Below are 23,305 nucleotides of genomic sequence, written 5' to 3' on the forward strand. Positions count from 1 at the left end.
GCTGAGCTCCCAGGGAAGACCTTTATGCATGCAGTGTCCCTATGCAGTCATAAAGCTCTTCCCAAATGGGTGATGCTCTTGCTCTGTGGGTGAGGAGACAGTCATTTCTCGGTGACATCCAGTGAGTCATCCTCCATCCGCTTTCTTGAACCCTGCTTCACCATTGTATCTTTAATTCATATGGCTATGCTGTTGCAAAGGGGAAGATGAGGGAGAGGAAGGAACTGATAGGCATTAGACATCAAGTAAGGCAACTACGTGTGTTATTTTGTTTAGTCTTAAACTCTTTTTGCCCTAATTTCCATATCGGTGAAAGGGAGGTGGTTATAGACAACCTGCAAAGCCCTTAGAGCTTGGCACACAGGAAGCTCTATGGACTTACTGGTGGCCACCTTGTCTTCATTCCTTGCAACAGTTCTCTCCGGTACATTGTATTATTCCCACTTCAATTAAAGCTTGAACAAGTTACAGAATCCAATCAAATAGTAAGTGGGAGGACTAGTGTTTGAACTCAGGTTTGTCTAAATCCAAAACTCATCTTCTTTCCGGAGAAGGGGCAGTTATGGTCAGTAGACTTTAGGATTTTTAATGCAGAACATTACTGACCCTGTTTCTGGTTGTGAAAAGGGAACCACAGCTATTGAGCAAAGCTTGGATTAGGTACACAGTTCTTCTCTAACTAGCATTTGCAGAGTTAAAAGAGGTGCCATCATTAGATGCCTTGTTATCGAATGACCAAAGTGTCTGTCCGTTCTTTAGAATGGAATAGCTGTGTGAAGAGCTCTTTGTAAGAAATGTGCTGTCTTGGGAGCAACGTAATGATCTTGGCCCCATTACAGAGTGTGCCGTGGGTACCCCATGCTACTGTGTATGCTCTGTTTTAAAAACGGTATCTTTACAAATCCAGGAAATGCCAATGGAAAAAAATTTAATAACCACACATTTTTAAAAAAATCTCATTACTTGTATTGTTGTTGTTTTTTAAAGACATTGTGAATCTTAAAGTCTTTCAAGTCAATTTTTCAGGCAGAAAAAAAAAAATGCCAGCTCTCAGATCTGTAACTATTAGGACTCCAGTTTTCTTATCCCAATTTTTGTTTTGGGAAGTGATAACGTACTCATTTAATTGTTGCCTAATAAACTCGTGGAGGTATCCAAACTTTTTAAAGCTGTAGAATCTGTTTATTTTGTCCCTAATATATTTTTACGTATATTATCAGTGTTTAGGACAGATAACTGAGCTATTTGGAGTTGGTGGGGGGTAAAAGGTGTAGGACTTTCCCACTCAGCTTCCTTTTTGCCCCTTCCATGGCCCCTGAAGTTCCTCCAGAGAATCCTGGGGTCCCAGGGAACACACTTTGAAAACCACTGGCCTGTTAGAAAGGAATAAAGTCAGCTAAGGAAGGATTCATGTCCTTTCCAATTATTTATTTTGAATTTTCTAAATTGGAGCCTCTTCTTCTTGGTTCACCAGGCAGCCTCTGCCTTAGGGCTGTTACCAAATTCGTTTGAAGAGTAATGAACATCTAGAGGGTCCTAGGCTTGCTAGTGCCATATGAATGCAAAGCAATGTTTGGTTTTTAAAATTCCAGTGGCTCAAAGCTGTGCTGTGCTGCTGTCTGTTTTCCTGGATTTTTAAAAGCATTTAGTTTGATCTATTTGTTAAATTTTTTAAAAGCGTCCGACTTGTCGGGCTACAGCTGTGAAGTCTAGCTTCATTCAGATCAGTGTTAAAATTGTGACAAGATTTGCTGGTGAAATGACTTCCTGTTCTTGAAAACCAAACAGAGTTTAAGAAGAGTAGAATGCCTTCTACAGAAACAAAGAGCTGGCAGGAAACAGCCTCCATTTGGGAGTCAGAACTGGGTTGGAATTCATCCCTGTCACTTATGAGCTGCGTGAGCGTACTTAGCATCTTTGAACCTGGCTTCTTTCTCTTACTACCTACCTGTCCTGCAAGGTGTGCTGAAGATCGAGGGAGAAAACAGACCTCACAATTCTTCACACACAGTCAGCTCTGAATAAATCATAGTCCCTTCGCACTTCCTTCCTATTTGACCTCTGAATTCAAGAGAAAAACAGATTCTTGCAAGTAATGGCACTGAGGTAGTTAGAATAAGGGGGAAAAGGCAACTGATATAATCTTAAGCTAGCTTTTATTTATTTTAAAATGGGCATTGAGCACCTCCTGTTTGCTTGCCCTTGTGTCAAGTTTGGAGCTATCTTGGGCCTTCATCTGAAAGGGACTCTAGATGTATAGATGAGCTGGTTATAAAACGGCCAGGTCAGTGTTCAAACTGAGACATGAACAATTTTTTTTATTATTCTAAATTATTCCTGGAGGTGTCCTTTTTTTAATTTTCTAATGAGGCTATGAGGTCAGTATATAATACCTTCAGAATTCTGAGTATCAGATATAATCATCTGGAACTCTGGATAAAAATATCAATAGTATAATGAACTGACACTCTGCAGAGCAAATATAGAAACTCAGATTATACTGCACACAGCCCTTTCATGTCTTCTTCAGTGACCTATAATTTCACTTTATTTTCTCTGCCTCAGAAAGTGCCAAGATTAAAGTACTCCTGAACTATAATGCCAAGGTGAGTTTTTTTTTTTTTGAAAGAGCGATGAGTTGAACTATTTGATATTTTGGGTATTTATTTCTTACTCTCTTTTAGGTTGTTTCTAACACAGTCTAAAATAAGCATTTGCTGTGTTTTTCCAATTGCCTTTGTAGCATTGATTCCTCAAGTTCATCCTCTTGTCTGGAAGCATGAGGCTGTCTCCTTATGTCTTGGTCATGTTTATACCTTCAGCCCCTGAGCTGAGTGTTGGTTCAATGAGCAAGTGGCAGAAGATCAGCAATTCATTTGTTTGTTTTAGCCCTTGCCATATGTTTGCAGTCTCTTTTCCCAAGAGAGTTGAGTTAATGTACAAAATGATTTTCACTGAAAGAATAATTGAAATAATTGCAAATATTTGATAGATTCTGTACCACTGTGGCAAATTTGCCCTCCCATCACATGAGGGAGGTCAGGATCTCTCTCCTTCCTGGTCCTTTGCCTTCTCTGATCTGCTTCCATTCTGGGAGAATAGAACAAGCCAGCCCTCCGAAATCTTTCTCCCTGCTGCCTTTGTTGCTTGACTCAGAGTCAGTAGATGATTTTTGGTCTCCCAGGCAATTTCAGTTTCTTGGCCCTTGTTTAGTTTTTTAATGTAAGTCCTTGCTATTTAGTTCCTGGGTCTCTGTAGGATAAGCACCTGCTTTTTGCAAGAGAGAGTCGTTTGGGTATCTTTGTTGCCTTCCCAAACATGTGGTGTCCATATGCCAGAACCCATGTTACCTGCCCAGTCCTGTTCACAGGGCCCTTCTGAGTCTCTGTACAGTGCAGGTCCATATTTGATTAGAATAGAATTTTTGCATTCCCTCTCTCTCTTTTCTCCCTCCCTCTCCCCTTTCCCTCCTGCTCCCTTCATTCTTCTCTCCCTCCTTGTCTCTCTCATTCCCTCCCTTCCTCCCTCTCTCATCATTCTTAATTGACTCCTCAGAACATTTGGCTCTCTTTCTTATTTAATGAGCCTAATCACAGAATTCAACCGGGCAGATAATTATCAAACATTTCTTAATTTGAGAAACAATGTATGAGGGAGGCGATGGGATGTATTAACAAGTGACCTTGTTTGGATGAAGATGCGCTTTGTCACGTCTGTCCCAGAGGAGGGAGAGGTCCTGCTTCTGCCTTGGCTGGACCGTGAGCTCTTGGCGGGCGGGGGTCCTGCCTGTCGCCAGGACTTGAACCCCAGTTTCTGGACAGTGTTGATTTCGATAAATACTTACTGAATGAATAGATTTCTAAACACTGGTTAACTTCACAGTTGGAGGTTATTTTCTTTAAAAGAATGAAAGTTCCTACCAAAGGAGATTGTACTTTGCTCCTAAAACTTACGTCGCAGTTAAAGCGGATCTGTCAGTGACCATGGTGAAATTCTGATGAAGGACACATGTTTCTCCTCTCTTCTGTGGAGTCTTTACATGTCCTGCAGTCTTCTTACTGATCACATGCTTAGCTGAGCGTTTTCTGACACTTCAGCATTTCTTATCTCGACTGAAGCTCTTGAAATACTGGCAGGCGATAATGGGACCTTCATATCACTCATCCTCCAAAAATCAGAGACATACTGATTTCCCTTGAGCACTCAGGTAACATCAGTCCCATACTATTAATAGCTTCCAGACAGTAGTTCTGATGGGCAGCAGTAGGAGAGCAAAGGGCTTCTCTCCCTTTTCCCAAGTTAACTGGTCCCTCTAGAATAAAACAGTTGGACCTTTAATGCAGAGCAGAACCTCTCAACCTCAGCGCCAGTGACACTGGGTTGGAGAACTCACTACAAGGGCTGTTGTGTGTATTGCAGGATGTTTAGCAGCATCCCTGGATTCTTCCCACCAGACGTGACTGGTGCCACCCTGTGAGAACGAATGCCTCCTAGACCATACGAGATGCCTTCAGGGTGACACTTTGGGGCCAGTTGAGAATCATAGATGTCAAAGGCCTTTTTGAACAGATTGTGCCAACACCAGAAGGTGATACTGGTGGAAGATAATCTGGTAATTTTCTATCTTGACAAAAGCATAGGATGAATGAATGAATATTCGAGTTTCTCCCCAGTGAGGGCCAGTCACCATGATAAGAATCTCAGTGTCTGTCCTCGTTAGCTTCTCTCTATCTCACATCTCATCCCACTCCATCCCTCTGAACAACCACTCTAGCTTGTAAATGCTTGCTCTGCCTTTTTGTATTGATAATGCTAAAGTGCTGACTTAAGGTCCCAGTCTAAAATTGACAAACCCAACATTTCTTATGGATTTGCCATATGTCAGCCACTCTGCTGACATGTGCATTATCTCACATAATCTTCTTAGTCACCCTTAGAGAAGGTTTCTATACCTGTCTCACCCGTGAGGAAATGGGAGCACAAATTCACATAGCTAAGGGGTGGAGTTTGAAATAGTAATCAGGTCTTCCCATGTTAAAAGAATATTTTGATCCTATTCAGATATAACCAGTAGAAAATCATCATTATCTACTTGAAAATTTAATCAATATCTACTTGAAATGATGGAACTCCTGGCTTGTAAGAGTTGCATTAGGAGAAACATATATCCATGGTCCCAGAGTCATAGAACAGTGAAGAAAAATACTCTCACACATCATTAGACAGTGACCACTTTGAGATAATTCTGTGTGGATGCATGCAAAGTCACTTCAGTCATGTTCAATTCTTTGCGACCCCATGGACCGTAGCTCGCCAGGCTCCCCTGTCCCTGGGATTCTCCAGACACCCCATGGAGGGTTGTTGTGCCCTCCTCCAGGGGATTTTCCCAACCCAGGGATTAAACTTGGGTCACTTACATCTCATCTCCTACATTGGCTGTTATTCAACAAAAATGAGTTGAGGGCTTACTCCGTGCCTGGATTTCTGTACACCCGCCAACACAGACAGGGTTCCTGTTCTTTTGGAACTTAAGTTCTAATAGGGTAGACATCCAGCATTTAAGAAAAAAAATGAATAAATAATTCATACTGTGATACATGCTGGGAAGGAAATGAGCCGAGAGAGGAGATGGAGGGTACCTGGGTGAAGGGCAGCTTCTTTACATCGGGTAGTCAGGGAAGTGGTCTTTGTCCTTGACACCTCCCACAACATGCTTCCTCAAAAATGTCAGTGCTTCTACTTGAGCACCTGGTCCAGTGTAGATGCTCTTAAGCCTTGGTTGTATGAAAAGACCTTGATGTTTTTCATTTGTAGCCTCACAGCCTAAAAACCTCTAATAAGTGTTTTAGTTCCTTTTTTTGCTGCTGTAACAAATTGCCACCAACTTAGTAACTTGAACCAGCACAGATTTCTTATCTTACGGTTTTGAAGGTCAGACATCTTCAAGATGTCAGCAAGACTGAGTTCCTTCTAGAGGTTCTGGGCAAGAATCTGCTTTCTTGCCTTTTCTATCTTCTAGGGCCACCCATGCATTCTTTGACTTGTGACCTTGTCCTCTGTTGTCAAACTCAGCAGCATCGTATCTTCCAGTGTCTTTATCTGATTCTGACCTTCCTGTCTCTCTTGTAATTACATGGCTCTATCCATATAATCCTGGATAATCTCCCCAATTTAAGATCCTTGACTTAATTGCATCTATGAAGTCCCTTTTCCCATATAACTTTATACAGTCATACATTCCAGGGATTAGGTCATCTTTGGGGTCCATAGTTCAGCCTGCTACAGTAAGCAATAAATGCTCATTTTATTCCTGTGTCAATTTTATTTTACAGATTAAAAACTTGCAGTTAAATGAATTGCCCAAAATCACACACTTGGATCCTGGTCACCCCATTAAACTCTTGTCCTTCATGTCACTCACCACACTTCACATTTCTTTGATTATTTGTTTTGTTATTACCACAAGGGCAGGAAGACTCATCACTTTTATTCACCAAGATTCAGTCACTACACATCTCTGCCTGACACAGTGTGCACACCTCTAAAATTTTTTTGGATGAAAGAACAGATACTCTTTTATATGCTTGGGCAAATAGAACTCAGTCTTCTATGAATTATACTAGTTAGCAGCTTCTGATAGGTCAAAAGTCCTTAGTTATTTTTAAAACATCAAAGACAAAGTGAACTTCAGTGTTGTTCTAAAATTTAAGTCATTATAGAAGGGACCCCAAAAGCAAAAATAAGCAAATGAACTTAATTAAAAACTTTTGCACAGCAAAGAAAATCATAAACAAAATGAGAAGACAACCTATGAACTCAAGAGAAGATATTTGCAAATAACGTGACTGGCAAAAGCTTAATTTCCAAAATATATAAACAGATTTATACAGGTCAGTATAACAAATAAACAAACAAAACAAAACTCAATCAAAAAATAGGTAGAAGACCTAAATAGACATTACTCCAAAGAAGACAGACAGATGGCCAACAGGCACATGAAAAGATGCTCAGCACTGCTAATTACTAGAGAATGCAAGTCAGAACTACAATACAGTATCACCTCATACTGGTCCGAATGTCCATCATCAAAAAATCTGCAAACAATAAATGCTAGAGAGGGTGTGGAGTAAAAGGAACCCCCCCGCCCCATTGGTGAGAATGTGAGCAAGTGCAGCCACTATGAAGAGCAGAACGGAGGTTCCTTAAAAACTAAAAGCTGTCATGTGATCCAGTGAGCCCCTTCCTGGGTGTATGTCCAGAAAAGACAAAAACTACCTGGAAGATACTCACACCCCAGTGCTCATAGCAACCCTATTTATAGTAGGTAAGACATGGAAGCATTTAAATGAAAACAAAAAAAAATTTGTTTTTTGTATTCTCCAATACAAAATGAGATCTCAAGTTGCTGAACATATATACAATGGAATATTGTTGAGCTACAGAAAAGAACAAATTTGAGTCAGTTGTCATCAGGTGGATGAACCTAGAGCCTATTATGCAGAGTGAAGTAAGTCAGAAAGAGAAAAATGAATACTGTGTGTTAATACATATGTATGGAATCCAGAAAAAAATGATACTGATGAACCTGTTTGCAGGGCAGCGATAGAGGTGCAGATGTAGAGAATGGACTTGAGGGCTCAGTGGGGAAAGGAGCGGGTGGGACGAGTTGAGACGGGAGCACGGAAGCCCGTATATACACCGCCACGTGTAAACAGATAGCTAGGGGAAGGCTGCCGGATGGCACAGGGAACTCAGCTTGGCGCTCTGTGGTGGCCGGGATGGCGGTGGGGTGCGTGGGAAGGAGGCTTACGAGGAAGGGGACATATGTATTCTTAGAGCAGGTTGACATTGTTGTACCTCAGGAACCAACACAGCCTTGTAAAGCCATTATCCTCCAATTAAAAAGTTTTAAAAATATGCAAAATGAATTCTTTGAAGTCTTAAAGAACCCATGCTAAACAACTATATGAAGGAAAGCTAAACAAAACAACACTTTTTTCAATCACTTTTTTTTATCACTTTTGTTATCACAGAAGACAAATTATATGTATATTGTGGAGATACTTCACTTTACTTCACATTGTCTTCCACCTTGGCCTCATGAAGGCACTGTTTGGTTAAACTCATTTTACAGTTGACGTCCATTTTTCTTTGGAAATAATATATCTGTCTTTCAAGGTGTAATTGAAACAATGAAAAACTATGAAGCCAGAGGGAGATGTCTTTACTTGCAATATTGCTTTTAAGATCCCAGATTCTTGACTTGACTTGTAATGTATTTACTTTGGTTCTAGTGGCCAAGGATGTCAATATTCTTTTTGATGAATTAGAAGCTGTCAACAGTCCTTGCAAAGATGACGACTCTCTCCTTCACCCTGGAAACCTTACCAGTACTTCAGATGATGCTAGCAGGTTGGAAGCCGGGGGAGAGGTAAGAGTATGCCATTTCATAAAAACAAAATTCTTGATCCATGACAAAACTGGAGAAGCATATTCCAGTGGATTGTTTAAAGTCATCTCATTGAACTGGGAGGTCCTGGGGGAAAAGTAGGGGTGAAATCTTACACGCTTTTGAAAACCTCTGGGGGTCTAGCACATTTCAGGAATCCGAAATCTACCTAGCTCAAAACAGACTTTCAGTGGGTCATGCACTTCTCTTATAGCTAAAGGCATTTAGCTTATACAAAGAAGATGTTTAAAAACACTCATCATTTTTAAATGATTTACATTTTAGGTATGGCCAACTAGTCAAAAGTTAGCTTTACAAGAATGGATTCCCTGTTGAAATCTCCCGTCATGTGGAACAATGATGTAAAGTGGACCAGCCCTCCGTAGACTGTGTTGTCTGTAGCCTCTTTGAGTTCCCATTTGCCTCTGTAATCTGGAAGCTAAGATTACAGAAACTCTTTGCAATTATATACAGACCATCTGTTCATGTGTTATTTAGGGGGAAAAAAGTATTTTGTTAAAAGCATTCGCTGTTGCTCAGCTGTGTCTCAGTGGAGTTTAACATCTTCTTTGTATATGCACTTTGTATATGGGCTTTCCTAGTGGCTCAGTTCAGTTCAGTCGCCCAGTCGTGTCTGACTCTTTGCAACCCCATGGACTGCAGCACACCAGGCCTCCCTGTTCATCACCAACTCCCAGAGTTTACTCAAACTCATGTCCATTGAGTCAGTGATGTCATCCAACCATCTCATCCTCTGTCGTTTGCTTCTCCTCCTGCCTTCGATCTTTCCCAGCATCAGGATCTTTTCAGGTGAGTCAGCTCTTCGCATCAGGAGGCCAAAGCATTGGAGTTTCAGCTTCAGCATCAGTCCTTCCAATGAATATTCAGGACTGATTTCCTTTAGGATAGACTTGTTGGATCTCCTTGCAGTCTAAGGGACTCTCAAGAGTCTTCTCCAACACCACAGTTCAAAAGCATCAGTTCTTCGGCACTCAGCTTTCTTTATAGTCCAACTCTCACATCCATACACGACTACTGGAAAAACCATAGCTTTGACTAGACGGATCTTTGTTGGCAAAGTAATGTCTCTGCTTTTTAACATGCTGTCTAGGTTAGTCATAGCTTTTCTTCCAAGGAGCAGGCGTCTTTTAATTTCATGGCTGCAGTCACTATCTGCAGTGATTTTGAAGCTCAGATGGTAGGTAAAGAATCTGCCTGGAATGCAGGAGACCCAGGTTTGATCCCTGGGTCAGAAAAATCCCCTAGAGAAGGGATCCACTGCAGTATTCTTGCCTGGAGAATTCCAAGGACAGAGGAGCCTGGTGGGCTACAGTCCATGGGGTTGCAAAGAGTTAGACGTGACTAAGCAACTGACACTGTATATGCATTAGGTTTAAGTAATAGGAACACAGATCAGAGTCATTAATTTATTGTGTATTCTTAATGCTGCTGTTATTCCAGAGGCTGTTAGCCAGTGAAAGGATAATACCTTTGAGCAGGAAAAATTGTTTACTTCTATCAAACTTCCCAGACCTCTTTCTATAAACACCATACACTACTTATCTGTGTGTGTGTGTTTTAAGAAAAAAACTCATTCTGTCAGCATTTCTTCACACAGAAACTTTGGATACCATAATATGGCACAAAGGAAGGACCTTGAAAGGTACCTCACAAAGCAGGTAGTCTATTCCCCTTAATTTAGAGGTGATTGAACAGTCTCAAGGAGATTAGGACTTTGCTAAACCTTCTCTTGAAGCCTTGGCTGGTTTTGCAGATAGATGGTAATGTGCTAAATCTACTGAATAGTTCCCTTGCCTGGCAGATGGTTGCTAAGAAAGTGTTTATTTGGGTGGGCTTCTGAACAGAAGCCAGAAATAGTGAAGATTGAACATCAGTTATAAATACCTGCCCAGGTATGAGATGTTATTTCCATCTCTCCCAGCTAAGATGTTCCTTTTGAATGAGGTTGCATGCATGGCACTGCTGCAAAAATATGGACTCTAGTAATAGCCTTGGAGGTCTGGCATATTTTCTTTCTTCATACTGCTATTTAGAAACTGATATATACTGGGATTTCAAATTTTTTTGTGTTTACACATACAGTTGACCCTTGAATAATGTGGATTTGAGCTATGTGGGTCCATCTATCTGTGGATGTTTTTCAATAATAGATATTATAGTACCATATAGTATGTGGTTGTAACCACAATGTGGAGAAACCATGGATGTGTAGATCCTGCTCTGACTATAAGTTACAAGCAGATTTAATCCTTGTGCTGTTTATAACTGTATACACAAATATCACAAAGAAAAATATTTACTATGGTGGGCAAAAAAGTTTGAGAGACACTGAACTAAAAAATATTACTAAAACCATCAAACTACATGTAGTCTCATCCTTCTCCCCTGCCAGATGGACTGTCTTCCTGAATTTTTACATTTTTTATTACCTTGCTCTAAAAATCATTTTACCATGCATACATATGTATCCTTAACAACTTATTTTATATTGATTTTGTTTTGTGCTTTGTAAAAAATGGTATCATGCAGTATAAAGTCTTCTGTGACTTGCATTTCTTCTGCCAATATTGTTTTTAAGATTTTGCTTACTATAAGATGCATCAGTAGTTTTTTCCCTGCTGTATAATATTCTACTATATGACTATACAATTTATGTATTTTGCCTATTCATTGATATGCATTGATTTCCATTTAAAATTTTTCCTCTTATGAACAATGCTGCTGTGAACATTCATATACACATTTCCTGGTTTGTCAGGAATTTATTAGGGTTATATATGCCAATGTTCAATTTTACATGATGTTAGTGTGTTTTCCAGTGTTAGTACATCAGTTTTCACTCTCACCGGTAGAATGTCATTTGCTCCACATCCTTGGCAACTTTTGGTATCATTGGGTATCTTTAAGTTTTGTTCATTAGACTGAATGTTTTTTTCTGATTTTTATTTTGTTTTCTGTTGTTTACCTTTTTCACTAATAAAAGTGTAATTTTGATAAAACACAAGGAAAATTCATTTAGTTTTAATTCTTCTTTAACATTACTCAGTCAAGGCTCAGTTTTGAGTGTCTTAAACTGGTCCCTTTCTCTTTGTGTGCAGACAGTACCAGAAAAAAACAAATTAAATGGCCTTTACTTCAGAGACGGGAAATGTCGAATTGACTACATTCTCGTGTACAGAAAATCCAACCCCCAGATGGAAAAGAGAGAAGTATTTGAAAGAAACATTAGAGCAGAAGGATTACAAATGGAGAAAGAGGTAAATGGTTTGCCTGAATGAGAAAAGTATATATATACGTCAGTTCATATCAAGAGACAATTTAAAAAATAAGCAGTTAGTAGAGTAACTGAATGTTTCATTTTCTGAGGCTTTGCCAATCTGCAGTGTGTGGAGAATTTTCTAGCAATTAGACTTCTGCAGCACAATTTGCCTTTGAGAGCATTTTGATATCCACAGATTTCATAAAAATCAAAATATTCCAATTAAATGGATTGTTTCAAAGTGTTACTTTACCTGACTTCCTACATCTGCTGCCTCTCTATGTTAACGGTGGGTTCTGTTGGGTTGACCAAAGCGTTCACTCAGGTTTTCCATACCACCTTACAGAAAGCCTGAATGAACTTTCTGGCCAACCCGGTATTTGCATGGATTAAAAAAAAAAACTATGGATAAAATGCAGTCAGCTGACCCTAGAGGCTCTTTTTACATTTCAGAAAACATCATGGGTTTGGGTATCCTCACACACCCAGAAGAGACTGTCTGGATGATTTGACCAAAAATAGCCGAGACTTACAAAGTGATTCTGGTTTTAAGTGATGTTCATGATGTTTTATCAGGTTCCCAAACTCAAGGGTTATGTTATCAGTGTTTACTCTTCCCCCTCCCCTCCTGCTCCACAGGGAAAGTTTTGAGGAAGGTGTAAGAGACCCAGCCAGGCCTCTGATAATAATCCATAATGGGCCTGTTGTGTACCCAGAAACACTGTGCACTTTTCTAGAACTTGGCCCTGTTTGCCGGATTACACAACTCCTCTCACATTTTCCCTAAACATGTGCACAGCTTCTGGAGTTTTTCATAGTCAAGAAGAACATGTTGCAATTAAAAGTGTTTGCTTCTGATTCTCTCTTCAAGGCTGAAGGATGGATCTTTGAATCAGGCATCCCTGTTTTCTTTGTACAGGAGAGGTTGCTTGCTGTTCCTGGGACACTTCTGATAAATAGGGTTTTTTCGTTTCTGCTGGACTAGCCTCAACCCTGGAGCGTTTATAAAATAGAAGCAGTGTTTTTCTGGAATGTCTCCAAAAAAAGAATTAGAAAAACGGTGATATGAGTATGGCCTTAAGGGAACAGGTTCTCATTCTCAGAAAAGTGGAAGCAGATTGCTCAAAAGACTGCTTCAGTTGGAGTTTCCCCGGAGCAACAAACAGAATTAAATATGTTGCTTTTTCCATTTTTGTGGGATTCTGGCAAATCTTTCCTATACCCACTGGAATATACATTTGATAAACCTTGTTCTTTAGATAAGTTGTATGTTGGTATGCAGTAGACACTTGTGTATTCTTTTCTTAGCATTAATAGTGCATTAATGGTTTATCCCTAAAAGTCATTTCTTCATGTTTTATTCTAAGTTTTAGAATTTTTATATAAAAAAATAGAAGATCTGAATTGCCGCCTGATCTGAAATAACCAAAGTCCTTCCTGTTTTCCATTCTGAGTCTGTCAAAGTTTTGATTCTTGTTAAAACTAAGTAGCTTTGTTCAGTTAATGAAAGATTTATATTTTAAGCTTCGTCGCTGTTCTCTCCATTTCTGGAGCTTCTTTTGTGTAGGTCTTTTCAGTGTCATTTCATGACTTTGAAACGTTAAAACTCGAAAAGCCTAATACTTTTCCAAGTATTGTATGTTACTAAAGAGTTGACAGCGCTCCCGTGTGTTTCCGGAAAGTCTTCTGTACTGCAGTATTCACCTGCCAGAATTAGAGTGGGTAGCTGAGGAGGGTTCCTCTGCCTTCTAACGTGCCATTTTGCTGTGCCGTCCAGAGTTGACCAGAGTATGTTAGATGGATGGCTCATGTGAGTTTAGTGGTTTACAATAATTTTGTTTGGTTCTAAGTTTTAAAAATTTTAATAACTAGGTATTTATTTTAATGTATGGAAATAATAGCAGCTGGAAAGAATGATATCACTATATGGCAGACTTCATTCAGCACTTACCCAATGAACACATAAAGAAGTTGTGGTACATATACACAATGGAATATTACTCAGCCATAGAAAGGAATGAATCTGAGTCAGTTCTAGTGAGGTGGATGAACCTAGAGCTTGTCATACAGAGTGAAGTAAATCAAAAAGAGAAAAACAAATATGGTATACTAATGCATGTACATGGAATCTAGAAAAATGGTACTGATGAACCTCTTTGCAGGGCAGCAATAGAGACACAGACGTAGAGAACAGGCTTGCGGACACAGGAGGAAGGAGAGGGTGGGAGGAGCTGAGAGAGTAGCACTGAAACATGTGCATTACCGTATGTAAAATAGGTAGCCAGTGGGAATTAGCCGCGTGATGCAGAGAGCTCAGCCTGGGGCTGTCTTACAACCTAGAGGGCTGGGAGGCAGGCTCCAGAGGGAGGGGACATATGTATACCTCTGACTGATTCACGTTTATGTGTGGCAGAAACCAATATAATATGAAAAGCAATTATACTCTAATTAAAAAATAGACACTTGTCTAAGCATCTCTTTCTCATCTTTCCCCCATAAGTTCTTCTCTTGGAGGCAGCTTCCCTGCAGTGATCTATCCACTACCAGAAGCTTGGTCTTGCTTCCTTTGGAAGCTTCTCCCTAGGCAGCGTTCCCTGTGGCCCACACTCCGCATAAGCAGCACAGTTTGATTCTCAGCTCCATCTCCAAGCTCTGCTTTGTATTTTCATGGTCTCAGCTGGCTCAGCAGAAAAAGGGTCTCTGCAGGATCTTCCTTGCTTAGAGGCAGCAGGAAATTATAGCTAATTTAATTTTCCCTGCCATAATCAATTAAAATAAAATGTCTCTTGTATAAACAGAAAATTTGCATCTCCATTAAAAAAAAAAAAAGAGTTGCATTTTATTAAACCATCAGAAGCATTTTTGAGCTTCTCAGGTGACACAGTGGTAAAGAATCTACCTATCAGTGCCGGAGATGCAAGAGACATGGGTTCAATCCCTGAGTCAGGAAGATCCCCTGGAGGAGGGCATGGCATAAGTATTCTTGCCTGGAGAATCCCATGGACAGAGGAGCCTGGAGGGCTACAATCCAGGGGGTCACAAAGAGTTGAACATGACTGAGTGTACGCTTGCACGCAGAAACACTTTTATTTAAATCAAGTGTTCTCATAAACAGCTGCAATAGAAAGCCAGCAATTTTAATAGCTATTTCAACTTCCAGAAGTAATTTCCACCTTTTATACATAAAGCAAAGAATTTAGTTCAAGGTGAAAAAGAAAACCCAGGGGACTTCCTGTGAATCCATGTATACCTGAAATGATGAACACTGAATAAATTTTATGAATTATTAGCATCTTCTTTATTAGTTGTGTGTCATGATGTCCAATAATTACTGAAAATATTTCACAGACTTAGAAGCTTTTGTGTCCAAATCAGCAAAGACGGCATCTATAGTTGACGTTTAATAGGAGAATCCTCATCTCCTATAACATTGAGAATCATGAAACACAATCAGGAAAACCTTTGATTCATGACAAACGTGAGGATCCAGTCAAATTTCATTTTTCTTGAGAACTTAACCCCCTACCTGGTCAGTCAATAGGTAAGTGCTTGCTTCAGCACCCTGGGTCTTTAACATTCTGTAACTCATCTCTCATATTAGTTCAGAGAAAGCAATTGATGGCCAAGTTCCCAAATAAAGTATCAAATCCAAGTGATTTTCTTCTCAAGTGTCTATTTAAAAAGACTCTCTTCTTTAAAGGTAAACTGATATTTATAAACCCACATTTTCTATTTTAGGTTTTTTTTTTCATTTTTCATTTTGTGTCTATCATTGACTCTTTGGTACCCGTTTTGAAATCAGTATCAATGAGGTTTGTCTTTTCCTTTTTATAAGGGGTCAGCTTGTGGATGACTTTGGGATGTACGAGTACCAGTTAGATTAAAGGAGCACCCTTCTTCTTTAGAATCATGCAGAACATAGGGGAAAGCTCATATCATCAGCTGTTTACAAAATAACTGTAATTGTATAAATCATACCATCTTAATGATAATTAATTCATTCAACAAATATTCATTGCACATTTGCTCTCTGCTAGGCACTATCTTAAGCACTAAGAACACAGTAGTGAATGAAACAGACAAAAAGTTCCTGCCCTGATGGAGCTTGAGAGCAAAGTAAATAAGTAAATCTATGTAGAACAACAGTAAATGCTGAGAAAAAAGTAAAGCAGGAAGTGTTGAAGGGGCTTTTATAAAAGTTGGTAAAGATGGGCCTCTGTCCCAGGGACCACGGAGAGCACATACAAAGGCCCTGAGGCAGGAGGATGCCCGGTGTGTTTATGGAACAGTGCAAAGGCCAGTAGGACGGAATTGTCTGAGCAGGGTAGAGAATAGTGAGAAATTCCTTCAGAGAGGCAGTGGAACAGATGGCATCAGATCTTTGAGATCACTGGGCAACTTTAGTTTTTCCCAACAAGACATGGAAAGTCACAGGATGGTTTTGAGCCAAGGCTTTATAAGATGTGATTTCTGTATTATCAGGGCCACTCAGGTTGAGGGCAGAAGCAGAGATGCCAGTTAGGAGATTTGTTGCAAGAATCCAGGAAAGAAGTGATGGTGGCTTGGCTCAGTGCTCAGCAGAGGAGATGCTGAGATGAGTAGTGAGTAGAGCCTTTGGGATTGCAGATGGATTGAATGAGCGATGTGAGCGAGGAGGCGGCACGGGTGATTCAGCTGTCTGTCGTACACTGTTCGTTTAGAGTTGGAAGAAAGGAATCACCCTTTACAGCAAAGGGAAGTGAGTCTCCGTGTAGCTGTGTTAAGTTTGAGGTGTTCTCATGGTGCGGATGCTGAGTAGGAGGGAAGACTGTGGAAGACAGGGAGAGATCTGGGCTGGAAATAGACTTTTGGATGAGAGGAGTCAGCAGAGAGGAGCTAGGAGGAAACCTTGAGGTGTGGTGCTCGGAGGGAAGTGTGTCAGGAGGGAAGGACAGTTAGTTGTGTCCAACGCTGCTGATGGAGTGAGTGAGATAAAGACTGAAAGTTAGTCATTGAACGTAGCAACGTGGAGGATTTTGGTGAGCTGGGCAAGAGACGTTTCCACAGAGAGGTAGAAGTGAAAGCATGACAAAGTATATTCAAGGAAGGAACAGGAGGAGAAAATGTGGAGAGCACAGATCAAAATAGCTCTTTGAGAGAGGTTCACTGTAAAAGGGAAGAGACTGGTGTGAGAGGTGGAGTCAATAAAGAGATGTTTTTATTAAGAGGGGAAAAATAACTGCATGACTTCCTGCTAATAGAAGTAATTTGAGAGACAAAATTGATATTGTGGAAGAGTGAAGGAAGAATGTTTAGACCTGTGTCTTCGAAGTGCTAAGTAGAGCAAGCACAAGTTCCTCCCATGCAGGGACCTACCTGCCTGCATCTGTGTCCATAAAAGTGGCCTTGCCCCTGATGCTAAAGGTGTTCTAATCATGCTCGCAGCTAAGGCCAACCTTTTGCTTTGGGCTGGAGAAGGAAATGGCAACCCACTCCAATATCCTTGCTTGGATAATCCCATGGACAGAGAAGCCTGGTGGGCTACAGACCATGGGGTCACAAAGAGTCGGACACAGCTGAGCAATTGAGCATGGTTTGCTTTGGGTGTCACACTCCATCTTCTCAGTCCTACTCAAGGACATTGCCCCCTCCAAAGATAAAATATAGTAAACTTTAAAAACAAATTCACAAAGTCATGTGTCAAAACAGCCTATTTCTCTTTTCACTTGTTTCTCAGGAGGATTTGAAAAATCTCAGTGTGGTAAACATCTGCGTAGCACTCAAGGTTGGGCGTTGAGGATGTTTTTCTTTGAGATGATGACAAAAATAGTATTATTAAAATTCTCACTGTTGCCTTTATGAACCACTTAGTATTATCTCCATTTTATAGGTGAGACAGTTGAGGGAAATCAATAACTTGCCCCAGGTGACAAGGCCAGTAGCAGATAAAGGCCACATTAAAACCTGAACCTGCTGACTCTTTACCCTTGTATCATGTTGACTCTTGCTATCTGAAGATGGAATTTCAGGGTTAAACAAGGTTAGGACACGGGTGGAGTTTTGAAAGAGAACCAGGAAAACTGGAGTGCATAGTGAAGTTGGGTGCTATCTAGACTATTTCCTTGCACTTTGGCAGCCAGTAGTCATAGATTTGAATCTTGGTTCAACAGCTTATATTATAGCTGAGTAGTCTTGAGCAACTTAATCAAAGTTTTCTGGATCTCAACTTTCACATTTTTAATAATGAGGATGATATTATTTCCATGAACAGTGTGAGGATTAAGTGAACCCTTCCAGGTGAATACAGAGTACAGTGTAAATCTTTTTTATTTTACCTGAGTTTTACCTGTTCCACCTTCTATTCATGGCAAACAATTTATGCCGCCGCTGCTGCTAAGTCACGTCAGTCATGTCCGACTCTGTTCGACCCCACAGACGGCAGCCCACCAGGCTCCCCTGTCCCTGGGATTCTCCAGGTGAGAACACTGGAGTGGGTTGCCATTTCCTTCTCCAATGCGTGAAAGTGAAAAGTGAAACTGAAGCCGCTCAGCCGTGTCCGACTCTTTGTGACCCCATGGACTGCAGCCTACCATGGGATTTTCCAGGCAAGAGTATTGCAGTGGGTCACCAGTGCCTTCTCCGAAACAATTTATGATTGTGATATAAAACTTCTTTGTGAAATATTTTTAAAAGTGACTCAAATTAAGGAAATACAGGAAATTAAAATATTGTAGATAATATACACAGATTTGACAGAAGCACGATTTTAGTCTGTTACTTGGCTAGTGGTTGTGGTGGACAGACTCTGAAGCCCCGCCTCCTGGTTTTAATGCCTTTGTTTCATTCCCTCTCCTGGAGAATAGGTGACTTGCTCTTAACCAACAGAATATGGCAAATGGGGTGTCACTTCCATGGTTATGTTATGGTATGTAAGACCCTGTCTCAGCTGACAAACGTTGGACTCTCTTTTGCTGGCTTTGAAGAAGTAAACTCTCGGGTTGTGAAACTGTTTATGAAGGGGGCTCTGTGCAAAGATGGGAGACTGATCACTTAGAGCTAAGAATTGCTCCCAGCAACTGGCCAGAAAACAGGGACTGCAGACTTACAACCTCAAGATGAACTCTGCCAACAGCTGAGGGATCCTGAAAGGAGATCTGTCTGCAGTCGAGCTTCTGTTAAGACTGCAGCCCTGGCCACGACCTGTATTGCAGCCTGGTGAGACCCTGAAGCTGAGGGCCCAGCTATCCTATTTCTGGATTTCTGACCTACAGGAACTGTAAACTCAGTAATATGTGTTGTTTTGTTGTGGTGATTTGTTCTGCAGCAGTAGGTAACTTAATGCAGTGGTTAAGCGTCTGAGGTCACACATTCTGAGTTCTCATTTGTTTTTATCATTAAAAGCTGTGTGCACTTGGGAACTTTAGCTTAATGAGGCTAATAATGAGCACTATTGGGTTGGCCAAAAAGTTTGTTCAGGTTTTTCCATAGGCTATTACGGGTTATAATACTGCATGGTTTATTATACTAATTAAATGAACTCATTCATATCAACTGCTTATCTCTGTACCTGTCATATTGCAAGCAAGTAATAAATCTTTATTACCATTATTATAGTTATCATAACAGCTAAACATAGTATATTAACATTAATACTTCAAAAATAGTTTTTCAGGGTAAACTCTTTGGAAAATTTATCATCCAGTTTATAAATGCCTTAAAATCTAATCACTAGGATAGCAACATCAACAGACTATATATTGCTAATAATGTGTATGTATTAATGAGATTAGTGATTACCTTCAATGCTCTTGGAAGAACTTAAAATACCTTAGGTAACATGTTTAGCATTGTCAAGGTTCAGACATTTCTGTGCCCAGAGAATTTGGTTTTAGGTTCATCAGGGAATAAAATGGTATATCAACCCAGAACTAAAACACTGTGCTCAAGTGCCCGTCCTAGTCTTGCTTGAAACCTGTTCAGGGGAAATCTATACAAAGATTCCCCAATGAAGGCGCTAATCTCACCGCGACTACTCTCTGCCTTCACAGGCTTCCTGCTTATCCCACCCTTCCTATTTTCATCCCTGATTATGTTCCACAACCACTGTTACTGTCGATGTTCTCTCTGGATCCACAACTCTGAGAATGAAGGAAAAAGGACCAGAGTCTCCTCCCTTCTTTACAGTTCAAACCATGATAAATATCTAAAATAAATGTCAGGACAAACTGAACTATACAAATTCATGTCCTCTAGCATTTTCTGGAACCCCCTCCGCTTAATAATTCATACCATTTTCTGGTATGTCATGCATATGTTCTACCAAGGGTCTCAAGTTGGATTTGAAGGGAAGGGAGAATTAAGGGCAGTCCTAAGCACAGAATGAAGAAGGCAGATTTTCTTGTGAAAATCAAAGCCCTGGAAATTCCTTGAGTATTTGTCTTCATCTGTCTGGGCCGCTATAACAAAACATCATATACTGGATGGGGTGTAAATATCACAAACTTATTTCTCAGGTTCTGCCAGCTGGGAGCTCAAGGTGCTGGTGAAAACCTTTTTCCGGGTTCATAGACGGCACCTTTTTGCTGTGTCTTCACATAGTGAAATCAGGTAGACAGCTCTCTGAGGTCTCTTTTTTAAAGGAACTAATCCCATTTTTGAGGACTCCATGACCAAATCACCTCTCAAAGGCCCTAGCTCCTAATACCATCACACTGGGGGGTTAGAATTTCAACATATGAACTTTAAGGGGATACAATTCAGATCAAAGCAGTACTTTTCAGGAGTTCATTTTTGATCCATACTGGCAGTGACCTTTTTAAAAAGTGGTCTCTGAGGTTGAATTTTTTCCTAGGCAGACGCAGAGCCTGAGATGAGGATTTCTGCGAAGTTGTCGTTGGGTAGAATGAGCTCAGGAGAAAGGGGTGTGGGGAGTAGCAGAGGTCCGAGGAGAAGAGCCAAGCTCCTGCTTGGCTGAGGGTGATTCTTCAGCACTCAAGGCTGCTTGGCTTCTGGGCTGCACACCATCAGAATTCATTACCAGTGATGCTATATCTCTACTGACCGTATGTTGCTGTTCAGTTAGTAAGTCCTGTCTTGACCCTTTGTAACTCCATGGACTGTAGCCTGCCAGGCTCCTCTGTCCATGGAATTTCCCAGGCAAGAACACTGGAGTGGGTTGCCATTTCCTTCTCCAGGGGATCTTCCTGACACAGGGATCAAATTCGCATATCCTGCATTAGCAGGTAGTGGATTCTTCACCACTGAGCCACAGGGAAGTCATCTGTGGCTTTAGATGGCCCGCTTTGAGATTACAGCAGTCAGGGAATTCATGATGGTGTTGATGGGAGTGAAGAAGAGAGAGAAGTGCACAAGGACACTTACTTGGCTCTAATTTGCCCAGTGTTCCCTCTAAGATACTCCATCTTAAAAGCAAGGATTCCATGTGGCCGGTATCATCACTTTGAGGGCAGAGAGGGTGTCTTGCTGGTTTTGAACAGTAGGACTGAGCCCAGTGCTTAGCTTGTGGGATTTTGAGTTTGTCACAAGAGATTGTAAATAGCTGATGTCCATGGCTGTGTCTGGGTAGCATCAATCAATTTAGCTCCAGGATTTCTCAACCTCAGCAGTATTGATGTTTGGGGCTGGATAATTCTGTATAGGAGGCTGCTTTGTGTACTATAGGATGTTTAACAGCACCCCTACCCTCTAGATCCCAGCAGTGCTCCTACCCCCACCCCACCAAGCTGTGACAACCCAAATGTCTCCAGGCCTTGTCCTGTGTCCCCAGGAATAGGTGTAGAAAATTGTCCCTGGCTGAGAGCTACTGAGTTAGACTCAGTAGATCCAACTTGATGCAGTTGGTTGCAGTGTCTATGAGATAGCTAAAGGAATTCAAGGCAGCTGTTCTTTCATCCACTTGGCTAAATAATTTAAGCACTCTTTTTTTTTTAAGCACTCTTAATATCAGACTTTTGAATCATAAAGATCCTATATCTTTGAAGAGAGAATAAGGTAAATTAAGTTTGACCTTTCAAGCCAGACAACAGGAATTTAGATCCACTTTCTACTTCATCACTTATTGAGTAAATATCCAGATGAGACTCTTAACCACTCTGTGCCGCAGCTTCTTCATGTGGATAAAATGAGCTAATATATTGTAGCCTGCTCAGAAGAGAGTCCAGCGCGTATGAAGGGCGCAGTGAGTGGTGGTTGTGGGTGTTGATAAAGACAAGAGTGGTTTCAGCCCCAGGTCACCTTGTGTTCTGATCTCAGACATTCAGCCCTGTAACCTCTTAGACTGACAGTCCCTGGCCTGTGTCTAGGGAAAACTGTGGGGGTCTGCTGGGTGGCACCCCCACCTCATCATCAGGACTCAGTCCTTCTGTCACCTGCTGCTAAATTGCTTCTGTCGTGTCCGACTCTGTGCGACCCCATAGACAGTAGCCCACCAGGATCCCCCATCCCTGGGATTCTCCAGGCAAGAACACTGGAGTGGGTTGCCATTTCCTTCTCCAATGCATGAAAGTGAAAAGTGAAACTGAAGTCACTCAGTCATGTCTGACTCTTCGTGACCCCATGGACTGCAGCCCACCAGGCTCCTCCATCCATAAGATTTTCCAGGCAAGAGTACTGGAGTGGGGTGCCATCGCCTCCTCCACCTACCACTGCGGTAAATCAGTTCATCAGAATCAGGGCTTCATTGTTACAGGTCCATCTTAAGATCGTGTCACCAAACAGTGGGGGTTGGGGGACTTTCTCCTCTCTCTCATTCTTTCTTTCTGTGTCTCTGTTTCTCTCTTCCTCGTTCTGTCTCAGTCTTCCTTTCACTCTGACTTGTGAGATTGCTTTAAAGAGTGGAGGGCCTATTTATTTTTGCCTCGACTGTTTTTGCTTGTTCAGGAAGACAGAATTTAAGCAAAACATTTCTGTTGCCAGGTCAAGATGACCAGTACACAGTTATCCTGAACTGATTTACTCAAAGAATCATTCTAAATCAATACATACTTACATGACTAATGCGTATTCCTTTGCTTAAGACAGAATATTAAGGAAAAAATTACCCGTTATATAAGACACAGCTGAAGAACCGAAATCACATTATGAACTATTGTTACCATCCCACGAGAAGAAAATTAATCTAAAAGATCTTCTCACTAGTCTAAATTGAACTTGTGTGATATAAAACACATTTCGCATTGTTTTTACATACCAAATGTGGGCAATGTAGAGTTGCCGCTAGGAAAGGAACTGAAAGTCTTTTCTTAATGATGTTATTTTTGTTGCTGTTGTTTTTACTATGTGTTATGTTAAGTTGCTGAAAATTACATAAATTATACACTAGGGATATGATGTTAATTATTCATTAATGAGATGGAGTGATTTCAAAGCTTTGAAGCAGTCTGGAAAACTGTAAATCTGAGGTCTCCTGCTTATAATCCTTACAAGTCAGAAAATCTGACAAAGGTGAATTGTAAGCTGAATTTTATTAACCAAGCCTGATATACTGCATTTGCAAAAGTGATGATGCAGCACTGTCCCTGGAGGCAGGGACCAAGCTTTAACTCACTTCCTGTTGTGGCTTAGGCATATTTTAAGAG

At 40.8% G+C, this 23,305-nt stretch overlaps 1 protein-coding gene across 1 annotated transcript in view; it reads left to right on the forward strand.

Moving 5' to 3' along the window:
- ANO4 (anoctamin 4) overlaps positions 1-23,305 on the forward strand; it is a 215,330-nt gene that overhangs the window by 30,091 nt on the left and 161,934 nt on the right. The window contains exons 3-4 of the mRNA XM_065921006.1: positions 8,295-8,431; positions 11,569-11,727. Coding sequence (XP_065777078.1) covers positions 8,295-8,431; positions 11,569-11,727 — 296 coding nt within the window. The remainder of the gene's footprint in view (positions 1-8,294; positions 8,432-11,568; positions 11,728-23,305) is intronic.

The sequence above is a fragment of the Muntiacus reevesi genome, chromosome 1 (genome assembly GCF_963930625.1).
Source record: "Muntiacus reevesi chromosome 1, mMunRee1.1, whole genome shotgun sequence".
NCBI lineage: Eukaryota > Metazoa > Chordata > Mammalia > Artiodactyla > Cervidae > Muntiacus > Muntiacus reevesi.